This window comes from Hyla sarda, chromosome 7 (genome assembly GCF_029499605.1).
Source record: "Hyla sarda isolate aHylSar1 chromosome 7, aHylSar1.hap1, whole genome shotgun sequence".
NCBI classification, from domain to species: Eukaryota; Metazoa; Chordata; class Amphibia; order Anura; family Hylidae; genus Hyla; species Hyla sarda.
Window position 1 is genome coordinate 109,456,941 of NC_079195.1, and position 20,417 is coordinate 109,477,357.

Below are 20,417 nucleotides of genomic sequence, written 5' to 3' on the forward strand. Positions count from 1 at the left end.
AGAGGAAAATCCGGGCTGGGATTATGTATTAAATGGGAGAACACTTGGGACGACTGACGTGGAAAAAGGACTTAGGAGTCTTAGTTAATAGTAAATTTAGCTGTAGTGACTAGTGTTGGGCAGCTGCTGCCAAGGCAAATAAAATCATGGGGTGCATCAATAGGGGCATAGATGCCCACAACACGGAAATAATTCTACCACTGTACAAATCACTAGTCAGACCACACAGAATACTGTGTACAGTACTGGCCACCAGTGTACAAGAAAGATATAGTGGAGCTGGAGAGGGTTCAAAGATGGGCAACCAGAGTAATACGGGGAACGGGAGGACTACAGTACCCAGAAAGATGATCAGAATTAGGTTTATTTAGTTTAGAAAAAAAGAAGGCTTAGGGGCGACCTAATAACTATGTATAAATATATCAGGGGACCGTACAGAGATCTCTCCCATGAACTATTTATACCCAGGACTGTATCTATATCAAGGGGGCATCCTCTACGTCTTGAGGAAAGAAGGTTTCTACACCAGCACAGACGGGGGGGTTCTTTACTGTAAGAGCAGTGAGACTGTGGAATTCTCTGCCAGAAGAGGTGGTCATGGTGAACTCTGTAAAAGAGCTCAAAAGGGGGGGGGGGGGGCTGGATGCATTTTTGGAGAATAAGAACATCACTGGTTAAGTATACTAGATTTATAGGGACAGAACGTTGATCCAGGGATTTATTCTGATGCCATATGTGGAGTTGGGAAGAATTTTTACCTTTAGTATGAGGTTTTTTTGCCTTCCTCTGGATCAACTCAGAAGACTCGCTAGGTTTATAGGTTGAACTTGATTGACTCTGGTCTTTTTTCAACCTTATGAACTATGTAACTACTCTACCAAAGACAATATGGTGAGTGTATAACATATCTTCCTTTGTCAGTCATGTGTTGTCCTTTGCCAGTCCTGTAATGCTGGGACTTGTAGTTTTGGAATAGTTGGAGGTACAGTGTTTGGATAACTTTTAAGCAGCAGTGTTGACATCGGTTGTGTGCCTACAGCTTTTGCAAAACTACAACTCCCAGCATGCCCAGGCATGCTTGGAGTTGTAGTTTTGCAACAGCTGGGGGCACATGTTTGGTAATACTCTGCGTTACAGCAGTGTTGCTGTAGGATGTGTTCCTCCTGCAGCTTTGTCAATCAGCCAACTAGGTTTCTTCATATAGAGTCATCTGGGGAGAAGGGCCTTGGGAAGAGAGCTGATCAAGAACCTAAATGGTTACTCTGGCTGCGCTCCAAAGATTCTATGTGGAGATGGAAGAAACTTCTGAAAGGTCAACCATCACTGCAACACAACCAATCTGGGCTTCAGTGGCCAGAAAAAAAAGCCTTTACTCAATAAAAGACAAAGTAAAAAAAAAAAAAATTTTTTTTTTTTTTTTTTTTAAAAAGGACTACCAGATAGTGAGAGACAAGATGCACTGGACTGAAGAAACCAAGATTAAAGTTTTTGTTCTCAATTCTAAGAGTCACGTCTGCAGAAAACCAGGCACTGCTCCTTACCTGCCCAATATCATGGGGGGCAACATCATGCTAATTAGGCAGCTGAGACAGGGATACTGGTCAGTGTTGAGGAAAAGCTGAATAGAGCAAAGTACAGATATACTCTTAATCAAAACCTGATCCAGAGTGTTTTAGACCTCAGACTGGGCTAAAGGCTCATCTTCTTACAAGACAATGACCCTAAGCCCAGAGCCAAGACAAGACAACTCTTCTAATGTCCTTGAGTGACCGAGCCAGATCTCAGACTTGAAAGACCTGAATATGTCTGTCCACCTGACAACAGAGCTTGAGAGGATCTGCAAAACAAAAATGGCAAAAAGTCCCCAAACCTTGTGGCATCATCCCCAAGAGGACTGGAGGCTGTAACCGCAGCCAAAAGGGGCTTCAACCAAGTACTGAGCAAAAGGTCTGAATACTTACAGCAATGACATTTTTTAGTTTATCCTTCCAATATATTAACAAAGATTTCTAACATTCTATTTTCCCTTTCTTATTATAGGGTATGAGTGAAAAATAATGGAGGATAACTTTTTTTTCCTATTTTAGCAAAAGGTGAAAACAAAAACATGAAAACAGTAAAATGGTCTAAAGACTTTCCGAATGCGCTGTAAGTGACCTTTAGGAAATGTCATTTTTGGAGTGGAGGTTTATCATTGTTCGAGCTCAGCAGGGGAGGAGAAGAATGGACTTACTGGAATGACTGTATAAGCCATGTCCCCTAGTGACAATACAATAACTAGCACGTGTGAAAAACCTAAGAATACACAGCTAGAAAGAGCGGTATATAGCCTGGATAGCCAGAAAAGCTATAGCAGTGATGACTGGACTTCTTAGGTAATATATATTCAAAAAAATAAAAATAAATTGCCAAGTAATTTTCTGACAAGTGTCACAGTACACCGATTCCTATTGTCCCATGTAAAATACTCAGGAATCAGCCGATGAACAAGCGATCGCTTAAATGTCAGCTGATCACTCAGATAATGCGGCCCTAAAAATCATTGTTGTAAGATGTAAGTTAAAGGGGTACTCCGCTGCTCAGCGTTTGGAACAAACTGTTACGAACGCTGGAGCCGGGAGCTTGTGACGTTCTGCTGGCTGCTTTTTTGCATCTCCCACACCGCCACGGCAGCCCTGTAAGAGAACCGCAGTGGCTGCCTGGGAGAGGCGCTTTGAACTCTGGCGTGGTGGTGGTGCTGCTGCGCTTAGACGTGAGGTCACGTCACCGTGGGGGTGACGTGACCTCACGTCTAAGCGCAGCAGCGCCACGTCGGAGTTCACTGTGCCACCGATCAGTGTGCCTGCTGCCCTGCTCTCTCGCACAGGGCCCTACTTGTCCTCAGTGCCCAGAGCCCTACTTGTCCTCAGTGTAGATGGCCCTGCTTTAAAATGCCCAAAAATTTTTATACATGGAATATCGGTATAAGTTATCGGCTTGAAAGTTCACAGGTTATCGGTATCGGCTCTAAAAAAAATCAATATTGGTCGATCCCTAATAGGGATTGCTATAATATGTTTGGAGGACATTCACTGTTGAGTTCTTCAACAAGTTGACTAAGTTATATACACGAGAAGCAACTTGCCTTTTCACAACTTACCGGTAATGCTGCCTGTTGCAACCAATCAGATCATTCTTTTAACACCTTCTCTAAATATGTAAGCTGAAATCTGATTTGTTGCTATAGGCAAAAGTAATTTTTCCTTTGGCTCTGTATATACTGATGCTCCATTTACAGCCATGTTGGCAGTTCAGGTACATATAACAGGAAGAAAATCAATACACAAAGTAGTATTTTTTTCAGCAAGGACAAGGGACACCACAATAGAACCCAATGGACCCAATAGTAAGTCAAGGGTTTACCCAGCACTAGTGGTATCCATTGTGACATGTGTTGTGGCTTCCATTATAAACCAAAAACAAACAAACAAGTGGGGACAGAAGCTCTGCATAGCTTTTATACAGGAGACAAAGGTATTTTCTTGATCCGAACTGGAATACAAAATGACAAATAAGTCAAATAGACACAATACTATAAAATAAATAAATACCTTCAAGCCTCTGAATTTTAGCTTTTACGCAAACCACGGTTTCAAATGGCGACACCCGCAGTTCAAAGCAAGTCCCTGTAAGAGTTTCAATGAAGAGCTCCATCGTCTCGTAGAAAGGTAGTTTACAGTGAAACGATCCAATGTTATCTTTGTTAAAAAATGGAGGTTCCTTTTTGTTTGACATTGCATAGGATATAAAACTGGGGATGAGAAGTAAAAGGAGGAAACCTCCAGACCTCAGACTGATGGCATATGAGCTTTCTCCATCTTTAAATATGGCAACCTAAAGACACAAATAAAAAATAAAAATAAGAAGTTAGAAATAAACCCACAGCTGGGGTCTATATATCATATGTTATGAGTTTATTATTATATTATATGTTTTTTAGGTTTCATATTTCAACAATGAAAACAAACAAACATTCGTCAACTGTAAGGGTATGTTCACACGTACGCAGATTTGATGCACAGGATTTTCTGCTGCAGATTTCAGTGTAAACTAAATGACTGAGCACAGCTTCTAATCTGCAGTTACAAATCCTGCGCATCAAATCTGTGCCCGATCCTGTATGTGTGAACGTACCCTAAGAAAGGAATTTTTATTGGATGACAAAGTCATCAAAACAGGAGACAATAAACAAGGGGGAAAACTTTCCACATACAAAAGATGATATTAGCGAGTCCATAGAAATTGAGTACTACACGTCTTACGTGTCAAATGTGCAGCTTAAATGGGCACTGCCAGATACAAAAACTTTTTTATATGTTGTCAATGATGACAATTTATAGGCAATATAGTCATTGAAACATTTTTAAAGAAAATGGCCCCTGAAATCCCGTTACCTACTGGGACACTAACCAGTCCTCCAGTAGCATCATGCTTGTCCATGAGTCATGAACAAGAGAGGACTCATGGACAAGGCTGTATGAGCAGATGCACCAATCACCTCCAACCACCGAGAGGATTTCTAACATTGTGAACGAAGATAAAAAAATAAAAAAGAAGAGGGATTTTTATAATAAATATTGGTGTTAGAGGCATGAAAATTCAATGTACATGGTCAGGATTCTGTACTGAGTTTTTTTTTTAAGGAGGGGGGACGTGACAGGTATGCTTTAAAAAAAAAAAAAACTGGTATAACACTACTTGGGCACAAAGTCCAGAATAATCCCAAGAAGTGTCCATCTACTTAAAGAAGTTAATGAGTTCTGCAATGATGTGCTGGATACAGTATGCATATCATATCTCATATTTATAAATGTCGCTTAGTCTCGAGCATCTAACTTTTTCCTGTGAGCTGGTCAAACAAACTTCCTTGAGCCAATCGATTACTGAAGATAATATGAACTTGATTTTAAAGGTCTCATCATATTGTAAATTATTAGGGGCAGGGTTTAAAGGGTATTTTTATTTGGGATATTTATAACATTCACAGGATATGCCATGTCTATTTAATGCTTGAGCTGTAAAAAAAAGGCCACGTGCACGTGTTCAGGTATTCAATTGCAATTATTAAATACAAAGCCAGGAATGAATTTGTAAAAGTCTTAGTCTTTCCTTTCTAGATGTCCTCCATTTATGATCTGCTCTGGCTTTGTATTCAGTTCACTGATGTCTCCTATACACACAAGAGGAGAAGACCATGCTCCTCTATAGGACACCCTCAGGAGCAGAATCAGCTTGAATGATATTATAGAGCTGTGTAAGCTGTGAATCAAGCACTGGGGTGAGGTATAACACAAAATGCTTTCACACCAATGTGGAGGCTTCATCTGGTGCAAGTTCCATGCATGTGTATGTGTGTATATATAATATATATATATATATATATATATATATATATATATATATATATATATATATATATATATATATATATATATATGACAAAACAATAGCATGCTGCGCTATTTTGTCTGGTAATACATCAGACACCATGACAGGGAAAAAAAAAAGGAAGGGGGTTCCCTCAGGCATTGATGGTGAAGTCAAGGGTGTTCCTTTGGGCATCATTGGTGCTCTTTTTTCCCCACTCCAATGACAGTGTGAACCCAGCCGCACCGGAGCTTTCAGCGGTTTCTCTGTATGTCTCCATCTGACCCCTCCAGACCTCTATGGGGAACAAAATGTAATATTTGAAAGGAATGAATAGCCTACATTTTTACTGATTATTATTATGGGGCTTCCATATTGCCTGAGCTGTTTAACCCCTTAAAGACACAGCCAATTTTCATACTGTCGTTTTTTTCCCCTCCTCTCATTTAAAGAGGCATAACTTATTTTTTCACCTACAGACCCATCTGAAGGCTAGTTTTTTGTACTTTGTAATGACGTTATTCGATAACATTATTTGTGGGTGAAAATTTATAAGAAAACTGGATTGGGGGTGGGGTGGGAGTGGTTGGTTTTAAAGCAGGACACTTTATAGTAAAAATCTTACATTATCTTTATTCTGTATCTCAATGTGATTAAAATCATACCCAATTAATAGAGTTTATCTAGCAATATACTACCAAAAGAGAAAAAAATGCTACCGATCATGTTGCGGGGGTACGATAAGCTCCACTGAGCTAACTGGCAACTTTTACTTTCAGTTTAGATGCCCTATGTCCTTAAAGGGGTATTCCAGGCAAAAACTTTTTTTATATATATCAACTGGCTCCGGAAAGTTAAAGAGATTTGTAAATTACTTCTATTAAAAAATCTTAATCCTTACAATAGTTATTAGCTTCTGAAGTTTTCTGTCATGTCACGTACCGGGAGCTGTGCATGATGGGAGAATATCCCCATAGGAGCTGGACAGCTCCCGGGACGAGAGTCATCAGAGAGCAGTTAGACAGAAAACAGCAACTCAACTTCAGAAGAGAGAGACAGAGAGATAGAGATATATATAAAAAAGTTTTGGCCTGGAATACCCCTTTAAGGAATCGTTCGCACCTGGCGTATACACAGCATATTTCACGCAGCGCAAAATTTGCGGCAGCAGCAGGAAATAAGCTGCGTATTCCTCGCTCACTATACACACAGGAATTTCCGGCAGCAGCCCTATGCATGTAGTGAGTTTTGGAGGTGGAGCAGTCACTCTGGCACATGGCCCCGCCTCTAAAACTCACTACACAAATAGGGCTGCTGCCGGAAAGCCCTGTGTGTATAGTGAGCGAGGAATACGCAGGGTATTTCCCGCTGCTGCTGCAAATTTTGTGCAGTGTGAAATACGCTGCGTATACGCCAGGTGGGAACGCCCCCTAAAGGAGAACTCCGGTATATGAAACTTATGCCCTACCCGAAGAATAGGGGATAAGTTTCAGATCGCAGGGTGACCGACCGCTGGGGCCCCCCCAAAATCTCCCATACGGTGCATTTCAACCACCGCATGAAGCGGCGGCTAACACGCCCCCCTCATTACATTTCTATGGCAGAGATGTATTGAGGGAGCGTGTAAGCTGCCGCGTCATGCGGTAGTCGGACACGCCCCCTGGCCGCTGACTGCCAGGGCCCCGTACAGGAGATCATGGGGGCCCTATCCTTAGGATAGGGGATAAGTTTTCTTATCCCGGAGTAATTCTTTCAAGGGTAGCTCCCACCATCCTATTTTTTCTTTTTTTGTTAGCCCGTTACCCCCCCCCCCCCCCCCCCCCGCTACGGCACTAGCCCGTTCCCTCCACCCCCCCCGCCCCGCATACCCCGTTCCCTCATTACACTTGCAGTTACTGCAGAGTCCGGCAGTGGGCGTGCAGGGACAGCGGTGGCAACGAGGCGGCGAGGTGCGGAAGGAGTGGCCAGTGGCCGGGGAGCCAATGCGCTCGCTCCCACCTGTCTGATTGACAGGCAGGGAGCGAGTGCAGCCTAACTGAAAAAGGACTGATTGCCACTCCAAAATCAGTCCTTTTTCAGTAGCCGGTTTTTAAATGTAAATTAAACCTTTTTAATGAAAAAAATAATAATAAAAGTATATTAGAGATATTTTGTAGTACATAAGTACTGCAACATATCAAAAAATAAAGTTGGTGACAGTGCCCATTTAAGTGGTTAAACAGCATATAGTAGAAACATTACTAGACATTCTGTGTGACATTTGGAAAGGTCATTCCACAGAGGGGGACCCTTAGTTTTGAGCTTCAACTATGGTGTCACCTTTGGCTGTACAGATCACTTTCCAGCAGGCTCCACATCCTTATCACAGGCCAAACAGGAAGTCCCAGCCTAGTGCCAAAAGTTAAAACTGCAAGATTTCGGAATTTTAAACATACATAATTTAAAAAAAAGGACCAGACATTCTGAACTGAAAGGATGCAGCGATTTTTCATTTTTGCACTTTAGTTTTTTTTTTTTTTCCTCCTTGACTTAACTCTTAATGGCCATACCACTTAATTTTCCACTTGTAGACCCATATGAAGGCATTTTGTAACTTTTGGGGGCTTCCATTTCTACGCAGTGATCTTTTCAGTAAAAGTGACACATGGGCCCTCATTTACTAAGAGTGGAGTGTAGGTTTCTTTGTGGGTTTTAATTCCCAACAATTTAATTTCCACGGTATTTACTAAGGTTTCCCTACATTTAGCTTTTTTTTTTTTTTTTTTTTTTTTTACACATGCTTTGATCTGTTGGGTTTTCCTCAGCTCAAATCCACCACATTTTATGTGGAAACCTTAGTAAATATGTTTTTTTGAGAAAATATTGTGAACACGCCCCTTTTCATGACAGCCACGCCCCTTAGCAAAAACGGTTTTCTTAGCAAAATGGAGTGTTAGTCGGGGTTCTTCCAATTCTGGCGTACAGCCCAACAAAACATGTTGGGTTTGCAATAGTAAATGAGGGCCCTTCTGTTTCCTCTGTAGGTCCATGAGATTACAACAACAAGTCATTTATGTTTTGTCTTACTTTACTACTTTTAGAGAATTCCAACCCTTTTGTACGAAAGTTAGTATGTTTAAAATTGTCCTCTTCTCACCCCTTTTTTTTTTTTTTTTTTTTTTTATACAATGTTCAATATACAGAGATGTATATCATTTTTTGTGCCATGATCTGTAGTTTTTATCAGTACCACTTTGCATTGATGAGACTTTTTAATCACTTTTTTCCTGGTATATGAAGTTTCTTTACATTTACGCCATTGACGGATTTAATTAACATTATATTTTCATAGTTTGGACATTTCCAGAGGCTGAATACCACGTTTATTTTTGTTTAAATTATTTTATTTAAAAAAAAAAAAATGTGTTGGCGAAACATTAACCTTTCTAATATTCTTCACAAGACCATTTTATTTACTTTTTATAGAAATCATGGCTTTGTATAAGCTGAAGCACAGGCATGGACAAAGTCCAGTAAGTGAGGGTGGGCTAGCACTTCTCTGTCTGATAAGACAGACAGGAGAGAGAGAGAGAGCACAGAGGAGTGCTACCAGACAGGAGAGAGAGAGAGAGCACAGAGGAGTGCTACCAGACAGGAGAGAGAGAGAGAGCACAGAGGAGTGCTACCAGACAGGAGAGAGAGAGAGAGCACAGAGGAGTGCTACCAGACAGGAGAGAGAGAGAGAGCACAGAGGAGTGCTACCAGACAGGAGAGAGAGAGAGAGCACAGAGGAGTGCTACCAGACAGGAGAGAGAGAGAGAGCACAGAGGAGTGCTACCAGACAGGAGAGAGAGAGAGAGCACAGAGGAGTGCTACCAGACAGGAGAGAGAGAGAGAGCACAGAGGAGTGCTACCAGACAGGAGAGAGAGAGAGAGCACAGAGGAGTGCTACCAGACAGGAGAGAGAGAGAGCACAGAGGAGTGCTACCAGACAGGAGAGAGAGAGAGCACAGAGGAGTGCTACCAGACAGGAGAGAGAGAGAGCACAGAGGAGTGCTACCAGACAGGAGAGAGAGAGAGCACAGAGGAGTGCTACCAGACAGGAGAGAGAGAGAGCACAGAGGAGTGCTACCAGACAGGAGAGAGAGAGAGCACAGAGGAGTGCTACCAGACAGGAGAGAGAGAGAGCACAGAGGAGTGCTACCAGACAGGAGAGAGAGAGCACAGAGGAGTGCTACCAGACAGGAGAGAGAGAGCACAGAGGAGTGCTACCAGACAGGAGAGAGAGAGCACAGAGGAGTGCTACCAGACAGGAGAGAGAGCACAAAGGAGTGCTACCAGACAGGAGAGAGAGCACAGAGGAGTGCTACCAGACAGGAAAGAGAGCACAGAGGAGTGCTACCAGACAGGAAAGAGAGCACAGAGGAGTGCTACCAGACAGGAAAGAGAGCACAGAGGAGTGCTACCAGACAGGAGAGAGAGCACAGAGGAGTGCTACCAGACAGGAGAGAGAGCACAGAGGAGTGCTACCAGACAGGAGAAAGAGCACAGAGGAGTGCTACCAGACAGGAGAAAGAGCACAGAGGAGTGCTACCAGACAGGAGAGAGAGCACAGAGGAGTGCTACCAGTCAGCTCCCTTAAAGGGGTACTCCGCCCCTAGACATCTTATCCCCTAAGGATAGGGGATAAGGTGTCAGATCACGGGGGACCCCCGGGATCTCGGCTGCAGCACCCACCTGTTGCGGCTTCCGGAAACGCTGGAGGCTTCGGCTCCTGACCACGGTGACGTGAGATCGTGATGTCACGACTCTGCCCCTGTGTGACGTCACGCCCCGCCCCTCAATGCAAGTCTATGGGAGGGGCCTGACAGTCGCCACGCCCCCTCCCATAGACTTGCATTGAGGGGGCGGGGTGTGACGTCACGATCTCACGTCACTGTGGCCGTGAGGCGTTAGGATGAGAGCCTCCAGCGATGACCGAAGTCACAACAGGTGGGTGCTGCAGCCGAGATCCCGGGGGTCCCCAGCGGCGGGACCCCCGCGATCTGACATCGAAAGGATAGGGGATAAGATGTCTAGTGGTGGAGTACCCCTTTAAGCTAACCAGCTGCCAATAGCAGCCAGGACCAACTGTAAAGCGCATGCAGACCGGGCGTTCTTAAAAAAAAAAAAAATAAAAAATAAAAAAAAAAGTTTTGATTCTCAATGTAGCAACCGCTCACTGCTCAACTTTCCTTACCCCTATTACTCTCGTAAAACAAAAGCTGAGCTCTGGTTCACTATAGGCAAAAAAGAATCTTACTATGAGAAAACTTGATAAATCTCTGATAAGATGACAAAGAGGCATCCTCCAACGAAATATATTACAAAGAGTCTACTATTGTGCTGTAGTGGTACCTCTAATACTACTACTACACAAAAGGGGAGGGGGGGGGGGGAACAATCAGAATCAGTTACACAGAAAAGTCAATCAGTTAACTTCTTTCATATTTTAAAATGCCTATGAATGAGGAAAGATGGAATCTTGCTGGTTGTTAGGGGCAACTGCTCCACTTTTCCTCTGCGCAAGTTTTGAAAAAGCTCCCCACATGTACAGAACTAAGGCTTCCAGCTCTGGGCACTCTTTAACCCCTTAAGGAAGGACGCAGGGTTTTTCCGTTTTTTGCATTTTCATTTTTTCCTCATCACCTTCTAAAAATCATAACGCTTTCAATTATGCACAAAATTCCATATGATGGTTTATTTTTTTGTGCCAATTCTACTTTGCAGTGACAGTCATTTTACCAAAAAATCCACGGCGAAACGGAAAAAAAAAATCATTGTGCGACAAAATTGAAGAAAAAAATGCAATTTTTAAACTTTTGGCGGATTCCGTTTCTAATCAGGGCATTTTTTTTTAGTAAAAATGACACCTTATCTTTATTCTGTAGATCCATTTGATTAAAATGATACCCTACTTATATAGGTTGGATATTGTCATACTTAGGAAAAATTGATAACTACATGCAGGAAAATTTATACGTTAAATTGTCATCTTCTGACCCCTATAACTGTTTAAGGGCTCATTTTTTGGCGCCGTGATCTGAAGTTTTTAGCGGTTCCATTTTTTGTATTGATCAGACTTTTTGATCACTTTTTATTCATTTTTTCATGATATAAAAAGTGACCAAAAATATGCTATTTTGGACTTTTGAATTTTTTTTGCCTGTACGCCATTGACCGTGCGGTTTAATTAACGATATCTTTTTTATAACTTAGACATTTCCACACGCGGCGATACCACATATGTTTTTTTTTATTTACACTTTTTTTATGGGAAAAGGGGGGTGATTCAAACTTTTATTAGGGAAAGGGTTAAATTACCTTTATTAACTTTTTTTGCCGTGTTCTAGCTCCCATAGGGGGCTATAACATTGCACACACTGATCTTTTACCCTGATCCCAGCAAACCCATAGCTTTGCATTGATCAGTGTTATAGGCGGTCGATTGCTCAAGCCTGCATCTCAGGCTTGGAGCAATCAATCGCCGATCGGACGCGAAGGAGACAGGTGAGGGGACCTCCGCTCGCATGCTAGCTGATCGGGACATCGCGATGGTCCTGATCAGCCCGACTGAGCTGCTGGGAAGCTTTCATTTTAGATGCGGCGATCAACTTTGATCACCGCGTCTAAAGGGTTAATAGTGCACGGCACAAAGATCGGTGCCGCATGCTATAAGCCCAAGGTCCCTACTATCATTATCCGCCGGGACTGACCCGGTATGACCCCACGTTTATTTACCAGTCCCAGCTCTCTGCAGGTCATCTACTATTGAGGGAGATTATCAGTGGTCTTGTATATCTTCCATTTTCTGATAATTGTTCCCACAGTTGATTTCTCACACCAAGCTGCTTGTTTATTGCAAATTCTGTCTTCCCAGCCATGTGCAGGTCTATAATTTTGTTTCTGGTGTCCTTCGACAGCTCTTTGGTCTTGGCCATAGTAGACTTTGGAGTGTGACTGTTTGAGGTGGTGGACAAGTGTCTTTTATACTGATAACAAGTTCAAACATTAATACAGGTAACGAGTGGAGGACAGTGGAGACTCCACCTCTTAAGGACACAGGGCGTACCTGTACGCCCTGAGCCCGGTAAATAACGCAGGGTCACGATAATCGATGTCCCAATCAGCTAGCACGCGAGCGGAGGTCCCCTCAGCTGTCTCAGTCGCGTCCGATACAGGCTTGAGCAATCGACCACCTATAACACTGATCAATGCAAAGCAATGGCTAACCCCTTCCCTAATACAAGTTAGAATCACCCCCCTTTACCCATTAAAAAAAAAAAAAAAAAAACAGTAACTAAAAATATGTGGCATCGCTGCGTGGGGAAATGTCCAAATTATAAACATATATCTTTAATTAAACCGCACGGTCAATGGTGTACGGGCAAATAAATTCCAAAGTCCAAAACAGCGTATTTTTGGTCACTTTTTATATCATGTAAAAATGAATACAAAGCGATCAAAAAGTCCGATCAATGCAAAAATGGTACCGATAAAAACCTTCAGATCACGGCGCAAAAAAATTTGCCCTAATACCGGCCCATACGCGGAAAATAAAATAAAAAAAGCTATAGGGGTCAGAAGATGAGAATTTTTAAACGTAAAAATTTTCCTGCATGTAGTTACGATTTTTTTCAGAAGTACGACAAAATAAAACCTATGTAAGTAGGGTATAATTTTAATCTTATGGACCCATATAAGTAGGATATCATTTAAATCTGATGGATCTACAGAATAAAGATTAGGTGTCATTTTTACAGAAAAATGTACTACGTAGAAACGGAAGCCACCAAAAGTTACAAAATGGCATTTTGTAGCACGATTAATTTTATTTTCTGTTTGGCCGTGGATTTTTGGTAAAATGACTAATGTCACTGCAAAAAAATAAGCCATCATATGGAATTTTATGTGCAAAATTGAAAGAGTTATGATTTTTAGAAGGTGATGAGGAAAAAATGAAAATGCAAAAATGGAAAAACCCTGCGTCCTTAAGGGGTTAAAGAAGAAGTTACAGGACCGTGAGCCAGAAATCTTGCTTGTTTTGTAGGAGACCGAATACCGTATTTATCGGCGTATAACACGCACTTTTTAGGTTAAAATTTTTTGCGTGTTATACGCCGATAAGCCGCTGCAGTTCAATGATTTAAAGCGCAGGCGCTTTAAATCAATGAACTGCAGCGGCTTTGCAGGTGCAGAGACAGCCAGCGCTGCCGGCTTCTCTGCCCCTGCCTGTCCTGGGGTCTAGAGCCCTGCTGCCGGCCCTTCTCTCCCCCTGGCTATCGGCGCCGCTGCCTGTTCTCTCTTCCTGACTATCGGTGCCAGTGCGGATAGCCAGGGGGAGAGAAGCGGCGCCGGCAATGGGGCAGCGGCGCCGACAGACAGGGGGAGAGTAGGGGCAGCTGCACCCATTGCCGGTGCCGCTGCCCCGTTGCCTCCCCCATCCCCGGTTGCCGGGGTCGGGTCCTCGCTGCTTCAGGCCTCCGGTGTGCGTCCCCTGCGTCGTTGCTATGCGCTGCACGGCGCGGCGCAATGACGTCACTCGTATAGCAACGACGCATGGGACGCACACCGGAGGCCTAAAGCAGCGAGGACCCCTCCTCTCCCGCTGGCTATCGGCGCAGCTGCCCCATTGCCGTTGCCGCTTCTCTCCCCCTGGCTATCGGCGCTGGCAATGGGGCGCCGGTGCCGATAGTCAGGGGGAGAGAACGGGCAGCGGCGCTGATAGCCAGCGGGAGAGAAGCGGCGGCAGCAGGGCTCTAGACCCCAGGAAAGGCAGGGGGAGAGAAGCGGGCAGCGACGGCCTCTCTCCCCCTGCCTTTCCTGGGGGTGTATCGGGGTATACACATGCACCCTCATTTTACCAAGGATATTTGGGTAAAAAACTTTTTTAATACGGTACGGTACTTATTTTCCACCATAATTTGCTAATAAATTCTTTAAAAATCAGACAATGTGATTTTATGGATTTTTTTCTCATTATGTCTCTCATAGTTGAGGTATACCTATGATGAAAATTACAGACCTCATCTTTTTAAGTGGGAGAACTTGTACAATTGGTGGCTGACTAAATACTTTTTTGCCCGCCTGTGTATGCATATTGCACCCTTGTCAGGGTACTTTACATATGATAAAGGTTATAACATATGTGGCACAAACACAAGTACAGTGAACAGGACACGTCTATTGTGGACTGATATGTAGGGAGAGAGAGTTTACATTTTACAACATTGCTGCAACCAAGAAAGACCAGCGCGGCGGTGCTAGAGTGGCATGGGATTTGTCAGATCAGTAAAGCTTCTTTTTTTATGAAAAAAGAAAATAATTGGTTAATTGCTATAGAATATTTCAGAAAACCTCTTTAACCCCTTAACGACAATGGACATAAATGTACGTCATGGTGCACATGACGTACATTTACACTCCGCCATGACCGCGAGTACCGGAACGTGAGCATCATGCGCGGCAGGTCCCGGCTGCTATCAGCAGCCAGGGACTGGCCGGTAATGGCGGACATCCACGATTGCGTTGATGTCCGCCATTTACCCCTCAGATGCCATGATCAATACAGATCACGGCATTTCCGGCAGTGTGGTACTTTAAATGGATGATCGGATCGCCCGCAGCGCTGCCGCGCGGATCCGATCATCCAGCATGGCAGCCGGAGGTCCCCTCCCCTGGTTCCGGCTGTCTCCCGGGGTCTTTTGCACTGGTCTGAGATCGAGCAGAAGATCACCGATAACACTGATCAGTGCTATGCCCTACGTATAGCACTGAACAGTATTAGCAATCAAATGATTACTATAAATAGTAAAAAATAAAAATAAAGTAAAATAAAAAAGTAAAAAAAGAAGTTAAAAAAATTGAAAAATCCGGTCCCCCCCCAATAAAAAGGTAAAACGTCTGTTTTTTCCAATTTTACCCCCCCCCCCAAAAAGTGTAAAAAAATAACACATATTAGGTATTGCCGCATGCGTAAAAGTCTGAACGATTAAAATGCATTGTTAATCATCCCGTACGGTGAACTGCGTGAACGTAAAAAAATAAAAAATAAAGTCCAAAATTGCAGCTTTTTTGTCACATTTTATTCCAAAAAAAAAAATGTATAAAACATTTATAAGAAAGAAAAACCTAGGAAAAAGTGGTACTGATAAAAACTACAGATCATGGCGCAAAAAAATGAGACCTCATACTGCCCCATATACGGAAAAATGAGAACGTTATAGGTCGTCAAAATAGGGCGATTTCAAAACTTACTAATTTTGTTAAAATGGTTTGATATTTTTTTAAGCGGTACAATTATAGAAAAGCATAAATCATGGGTATCATTTTAATCGCATTGACCCACAGAATAAAGAAAACATTTCATTTTTACCTTTACCGGAAAGTGTACAGCGTGAAAACAAAACCTTCCAAAATTTGCTCAATTGCGGTTTTCTTTACAAATTTTCATATATAAATAATATTTTTTTGGTTGCGCCGTACATTTTATGGTAAAATAAGTGATGTAATTACAAACTACAATTGGTGATGCAAAAAACAAGCCCTCATATGGGTCTGTGGATGGAAATATAAAAAAAGTGTTATGAGTTTTAGAAGGCGAGGAGGAAAAGACGGAAATGCTAAAATAAAATTGGTCTGGTCCCTAAAGCGTACCCGTCAGATCCAACTAAATTTTTTATTTTTTTTAATATATCACTCAGTACTTAATCCTGACCCTGTACGTCTAATTTTTATGTGTCTAGCACCTTTATTTTATTACACTTTTAATTTAGCTCACTAGTCTGAATTCCTCTCAAAGGGAGGGGGCGTGGCCTCACTGCAGGTCTCCGCCCCTTCCCTCAGAATGCGGTCTGCTCACATCTCCCCTAGCATTAGCAGAACTACAACTCCCAGCTTGTCCTCACTGACAGTAGCGGGACACAAGCTGACAGTAGGAGAATTTTTCCTCCAGCTATAAGCCCTGCGCTCACAGCTGTCAATCAAGGAAGTGTGTCCATTACATAGGTGATGACGCATGGACACAGCAGGACTAGTATGTGTCCAAGCAGGCAGGGGGAGGCAGTTGCTTGACTGGCTTTTTCAGTATTAAATACAGAAAATTTTCTAATGAAAGAAATTGCAAAACCTATTGGTTATACATGCTTTACAACAAATCAAAAGTTTTTGTATCTGACAGTGCCCATTTAAAACCAAAATGGGCCTGGTCCTTAAGGGGTTAAGAAAAGCAACAATCCAGCAGGTGCACTGTTACACCTAAGGTTTTAGGAGAATAAGGAGATTCCTATATGAATTGCTTTGTACTCCTCCCATAGTAAACATGGAGGGAACTGTCCCCTCTCCTGATAGGTGTGAATACCCCCCTAACCTGAGGTCTATAGTCACTGACTATTAGTCAGGCTCTGTTCACAGCTGCATTGTGGGTTCTGTTACAAGTAGAATAATCACTGTGCTGAGACATGCAAGGGTTACACCACTGCCATAATGGGGTGCATTGGGGATCCCCCATGGCGTCTGACATTGCAATGCTGCACATTGTGCTATTCTCACCTTCAAATCTGACTGACTTGTCAATTGGGGATAAAAAAAAATACAGAACCTAATGCCGGCATTCACTCCCCTGCTTCCTACGGATCAATACTATGGACCATTCCCCAGTATACAGTAACCCAGACGTAGGGCGGGTTCACACCACGATTTTCTATACAGTTTTTGGATACGGTTAAAAAAAACAAAAAAAAAAAAACGTATGCAACTGTACAGAAAACCGTGCCCATAGACTTTCCATTCAAAACCGTATGCAGCATATTGCATACAGTTGTCTCCGTTTTTCACACCACATGGTTTTTAACCTTTTTTTTCTGGACAGAAAACCGTGGCCTACCACGGTTTTTGGTCCAGGTGAAAACCATATAGACCCATATACGTTTTTTTTTGTTTTGTTTTTTTAAACATGGGAGTCAATGGGAACCGTACAGAACTGTATGTGTGTACAGTTCCATCCAGTTTTTACCATATGGTTTTTGACTTTGCAGTTTTTTTTTTCTTGGAATTTCAAACAAGTGAAACTTTATTCATAATGGAGTGAAAAGTTCAAAACGTATGCGTTTTTTTTTTCTTAAAAAACGGATGCAACCGGACATCACTTTTCAACCGTATACAGATAAAACTTTGTACACACGTTTTGATACAGTTTAGTCAGGTTTTGACGAATCCGTTTTTTTTTTTTATATAAAAAACCTGAAAAAAAAAACTGTATTGCAAAAACGTGGTGTGAACCCAGCCTGATCCCTGATCCTGTACTATAGGAACTATTTTTTTAATACAGCTGACATGTCCAGTAATCATCTAAATCAGTGTTTCTTATGATCTTAGGGTGCTTTCACACCACGTTTTGTACTTACAGTTCCCGAATACGGCTAGGAGGAGGGGGGCGGGGCTTAATCCCAGCGCCCACACTCAGCCGTATTCGGGAACCGAATTTAATGCATGTCTATGAGCCGACCGGAGTGAACCGCAGCCTCTAGTCGGCTGCGTTTTCAGCCGTATGCGGTTTCCCGACCGCAGGGAAAAACGTGGTCAACCGCATTTTTGACTATGGTCGGGAAACCGCATACGGCCGAAAACGCAGCCGATCGGAGGCTGCGGTTCACTCCGGTCGGCTCATAGACATGCATTATATACGGTTCCCGAATACGGCGGAGTGCGGGCGCCACAATTAAGCCCCGCCCCCCCGCCCAACTGTATTCAGGATTTAACAAAACGTGGTGTGAAAGCACCCTAAGGATGGGTTCACACCATGTTTTTGCAATACAGTTTTTTTTTTTTTGATCAGGTTTTTGATTAAAAAAAAAAAAATAATAATAATAATAATAATAATAATAATAATAATAATAATAATAATAAAAGACGGATTCCTCGAAACCCGACTAAACTGTATCAAAACGTGTGTACAAAGTATTATCCGTATACGGCTTGGAAAATGATGTCCGGTTGCATCCGTTTAAGAAAAAAAAAAAAAAAACGTATACGTTTTGAACTTTCACTCCATTATGAATTAAGTTTCACTTGTTTGATTGAAATTCCGAGAAAAAAAAAACTGTGCAAAGTCAAAAACCGTATGGTGAAAACCGGATGGAACTGTATGCACATACAGGTCTGTATGGTTCTCATGTTAAAAAAAAAAAAACGTATACGGTTTAATACGCTTTTTCACCCGGACCAAACAACGTGGTTAGCCACGGTTTTCTGTCCAGAAAAAAAAAATAAAATTAAAAAAAAAAAAAGTAAAAAACCGCGTGGTTTGAAAAGCGGAGACAACCGTATACATTATGGTGCATACGGTTTTGAATGGAAAGTCTATGGGCACGGTTTTCTGTACGGTTGCATACGTATATATATATATATATATATTTTTTTATCGTGATGTGAACCCACCCTAAGTCAGTGTTTCAAAACTACAACTCCCAGCATGCCCGGACAGCCTTCGGCTGTTCGGGCATGCTGGGAGTTGTAGTTTTGCAACACTGATCTGAATGCTGATTGGGAAACACTGATCTGAATGCTGACAGATGGGGGGATAACACAGGTCAGTGGGCAGCATGACCCTCACAGACCCCCAGGACAGGAGGGAGCTGGATCACTTATGTGGCCTCTAAGATGGGCAGGATTTCAGGTGTTTCTGTGGATAAGATGAAATGTGACAATGCCCGCACCACACCTGGGTATAAGGACCCTGCATGCTAACACCAAGACAAGGACCACAAGAACTTACACAGAGGTCATGACCTACCTCAGCATGTGAGTCAGCAGATCACTCATCGGTGGAGAGACCCATGTGAGGGAGTACAGTTGGCACTAAGTGGTAGGGGTACACTGGGGGAGACCTACCAGCACTGCCGCCCCATACCCCTCAAGCACCAATATTCTGTAAGCCCCTTTATGCAGGGTGAAGAGCCCGCACATCACCCCCGGCCCCGCACCTACTAACACACAAGCAGATGGATCCCCCACACAACCCTGAGCTCCCCTCCACCGCCTTCACAGCGACTAACCCGAATTCGCTTCCAAGCCACGCCTCTCCTTTGTGACGTCAGGAAGACTGACAGCCTTTCGGACCATTTAGCATCACACTGGAACGACGACAACCCTACGGCGTAGCGGCAGCCAATAAGAAAAGTGGGCGTGGCCATAAAACAAGTGGAGGGAGGCAGCTACAGGGAGGAGAGTAAGGGGCGGTGCCTTCTGCTCTTGTTGTTGTTACGGAGATACCCGGACGTTAACCCCTGTCCTTAACAACGGGTGTCACATGACTCACCCCGCCAGAAAGGCATAGGCTGCTGCGAGGTCATGTGATCGGGAACGTAGCTAAGTGCACGGTGTCACTGTCACGTGGCCACTTAGGCCTGGGGGTAGTCATGGTACCTTTTAGGGGGCTCAGGGACCTTTGATGACGTCATGATCGTTTGATCCTCCATAAGGAAGGAATGTAGCAGATTTCTATATGTAACCGGAATACAGCAGAGCTGTGTGTGTGATGTATAGATGTGTGGAGCTGTATTATGGGATATAGTGACATGAAGGTGGATGCATGGCAGACTGTATTAACACCTAGTACTGACGTCACAATATAGATATAAAGCATCTCAGTACTAAAACCTCTGTATTAGGCTGCATTCACATCACGTTTTTGCAATACGGTTGCCGGATCCGGTTTCATTGAAAAAACTGTATCGAACCATATTGCAAACCGTCTATATAGACATTTCATTGTAAACCGTAGCATCAGGTTGTGTACGTTTTGCATCATTTACGGGTTTATACGTTTTTTAGCAGTACACCAAACCGTAGTCTACTACAGTTATGTGTCCCGGTCAAAAAGCGTATCCAACCTGTATACGGCTATTTTAAAATGGAGTTCTACAGTAACCGTAATGGACCGTATGTGCGTACAGTTACATCCGGTTTGCACAATACTGTTTTTCTTTTTTTGG

At 43.0% G+C, this 20,417-nt stretch overlaps 1 protein-coding gene across 2 annotated transcripts in view; it reads right to left on the reverse strand.

Moving 5' to 3' along the window:
* Positions 1-19,742, reverse strand: part of ZFAND4 (zinc finger AN1-type containing 4) — a 46,889-nt gene extending 27,147 nt beyond the window's left edge. Inside the window, exons 1-2 of one of the 2 annotated variants that reach the window (XM_056530404.1) lie at positions 19,479-19,742; positions 3,591-3,873 (exon numbers count right to left, since the gene is read on the reverse strand). In XM_056530404.1, the coding sequence (XP_056386379.1) occupies positions 3,591-3,873; positions 19,479-19,616 (421 nt within the window). In that variant the 5' untranslated portion in view covers positions 19,617-19,742. The other variant, XM_056530405.1, reaches the window with a different exon arrangement.
* Between the last annotated feature and the right edge of the window lie 675 nt (positions 19,743-20,417).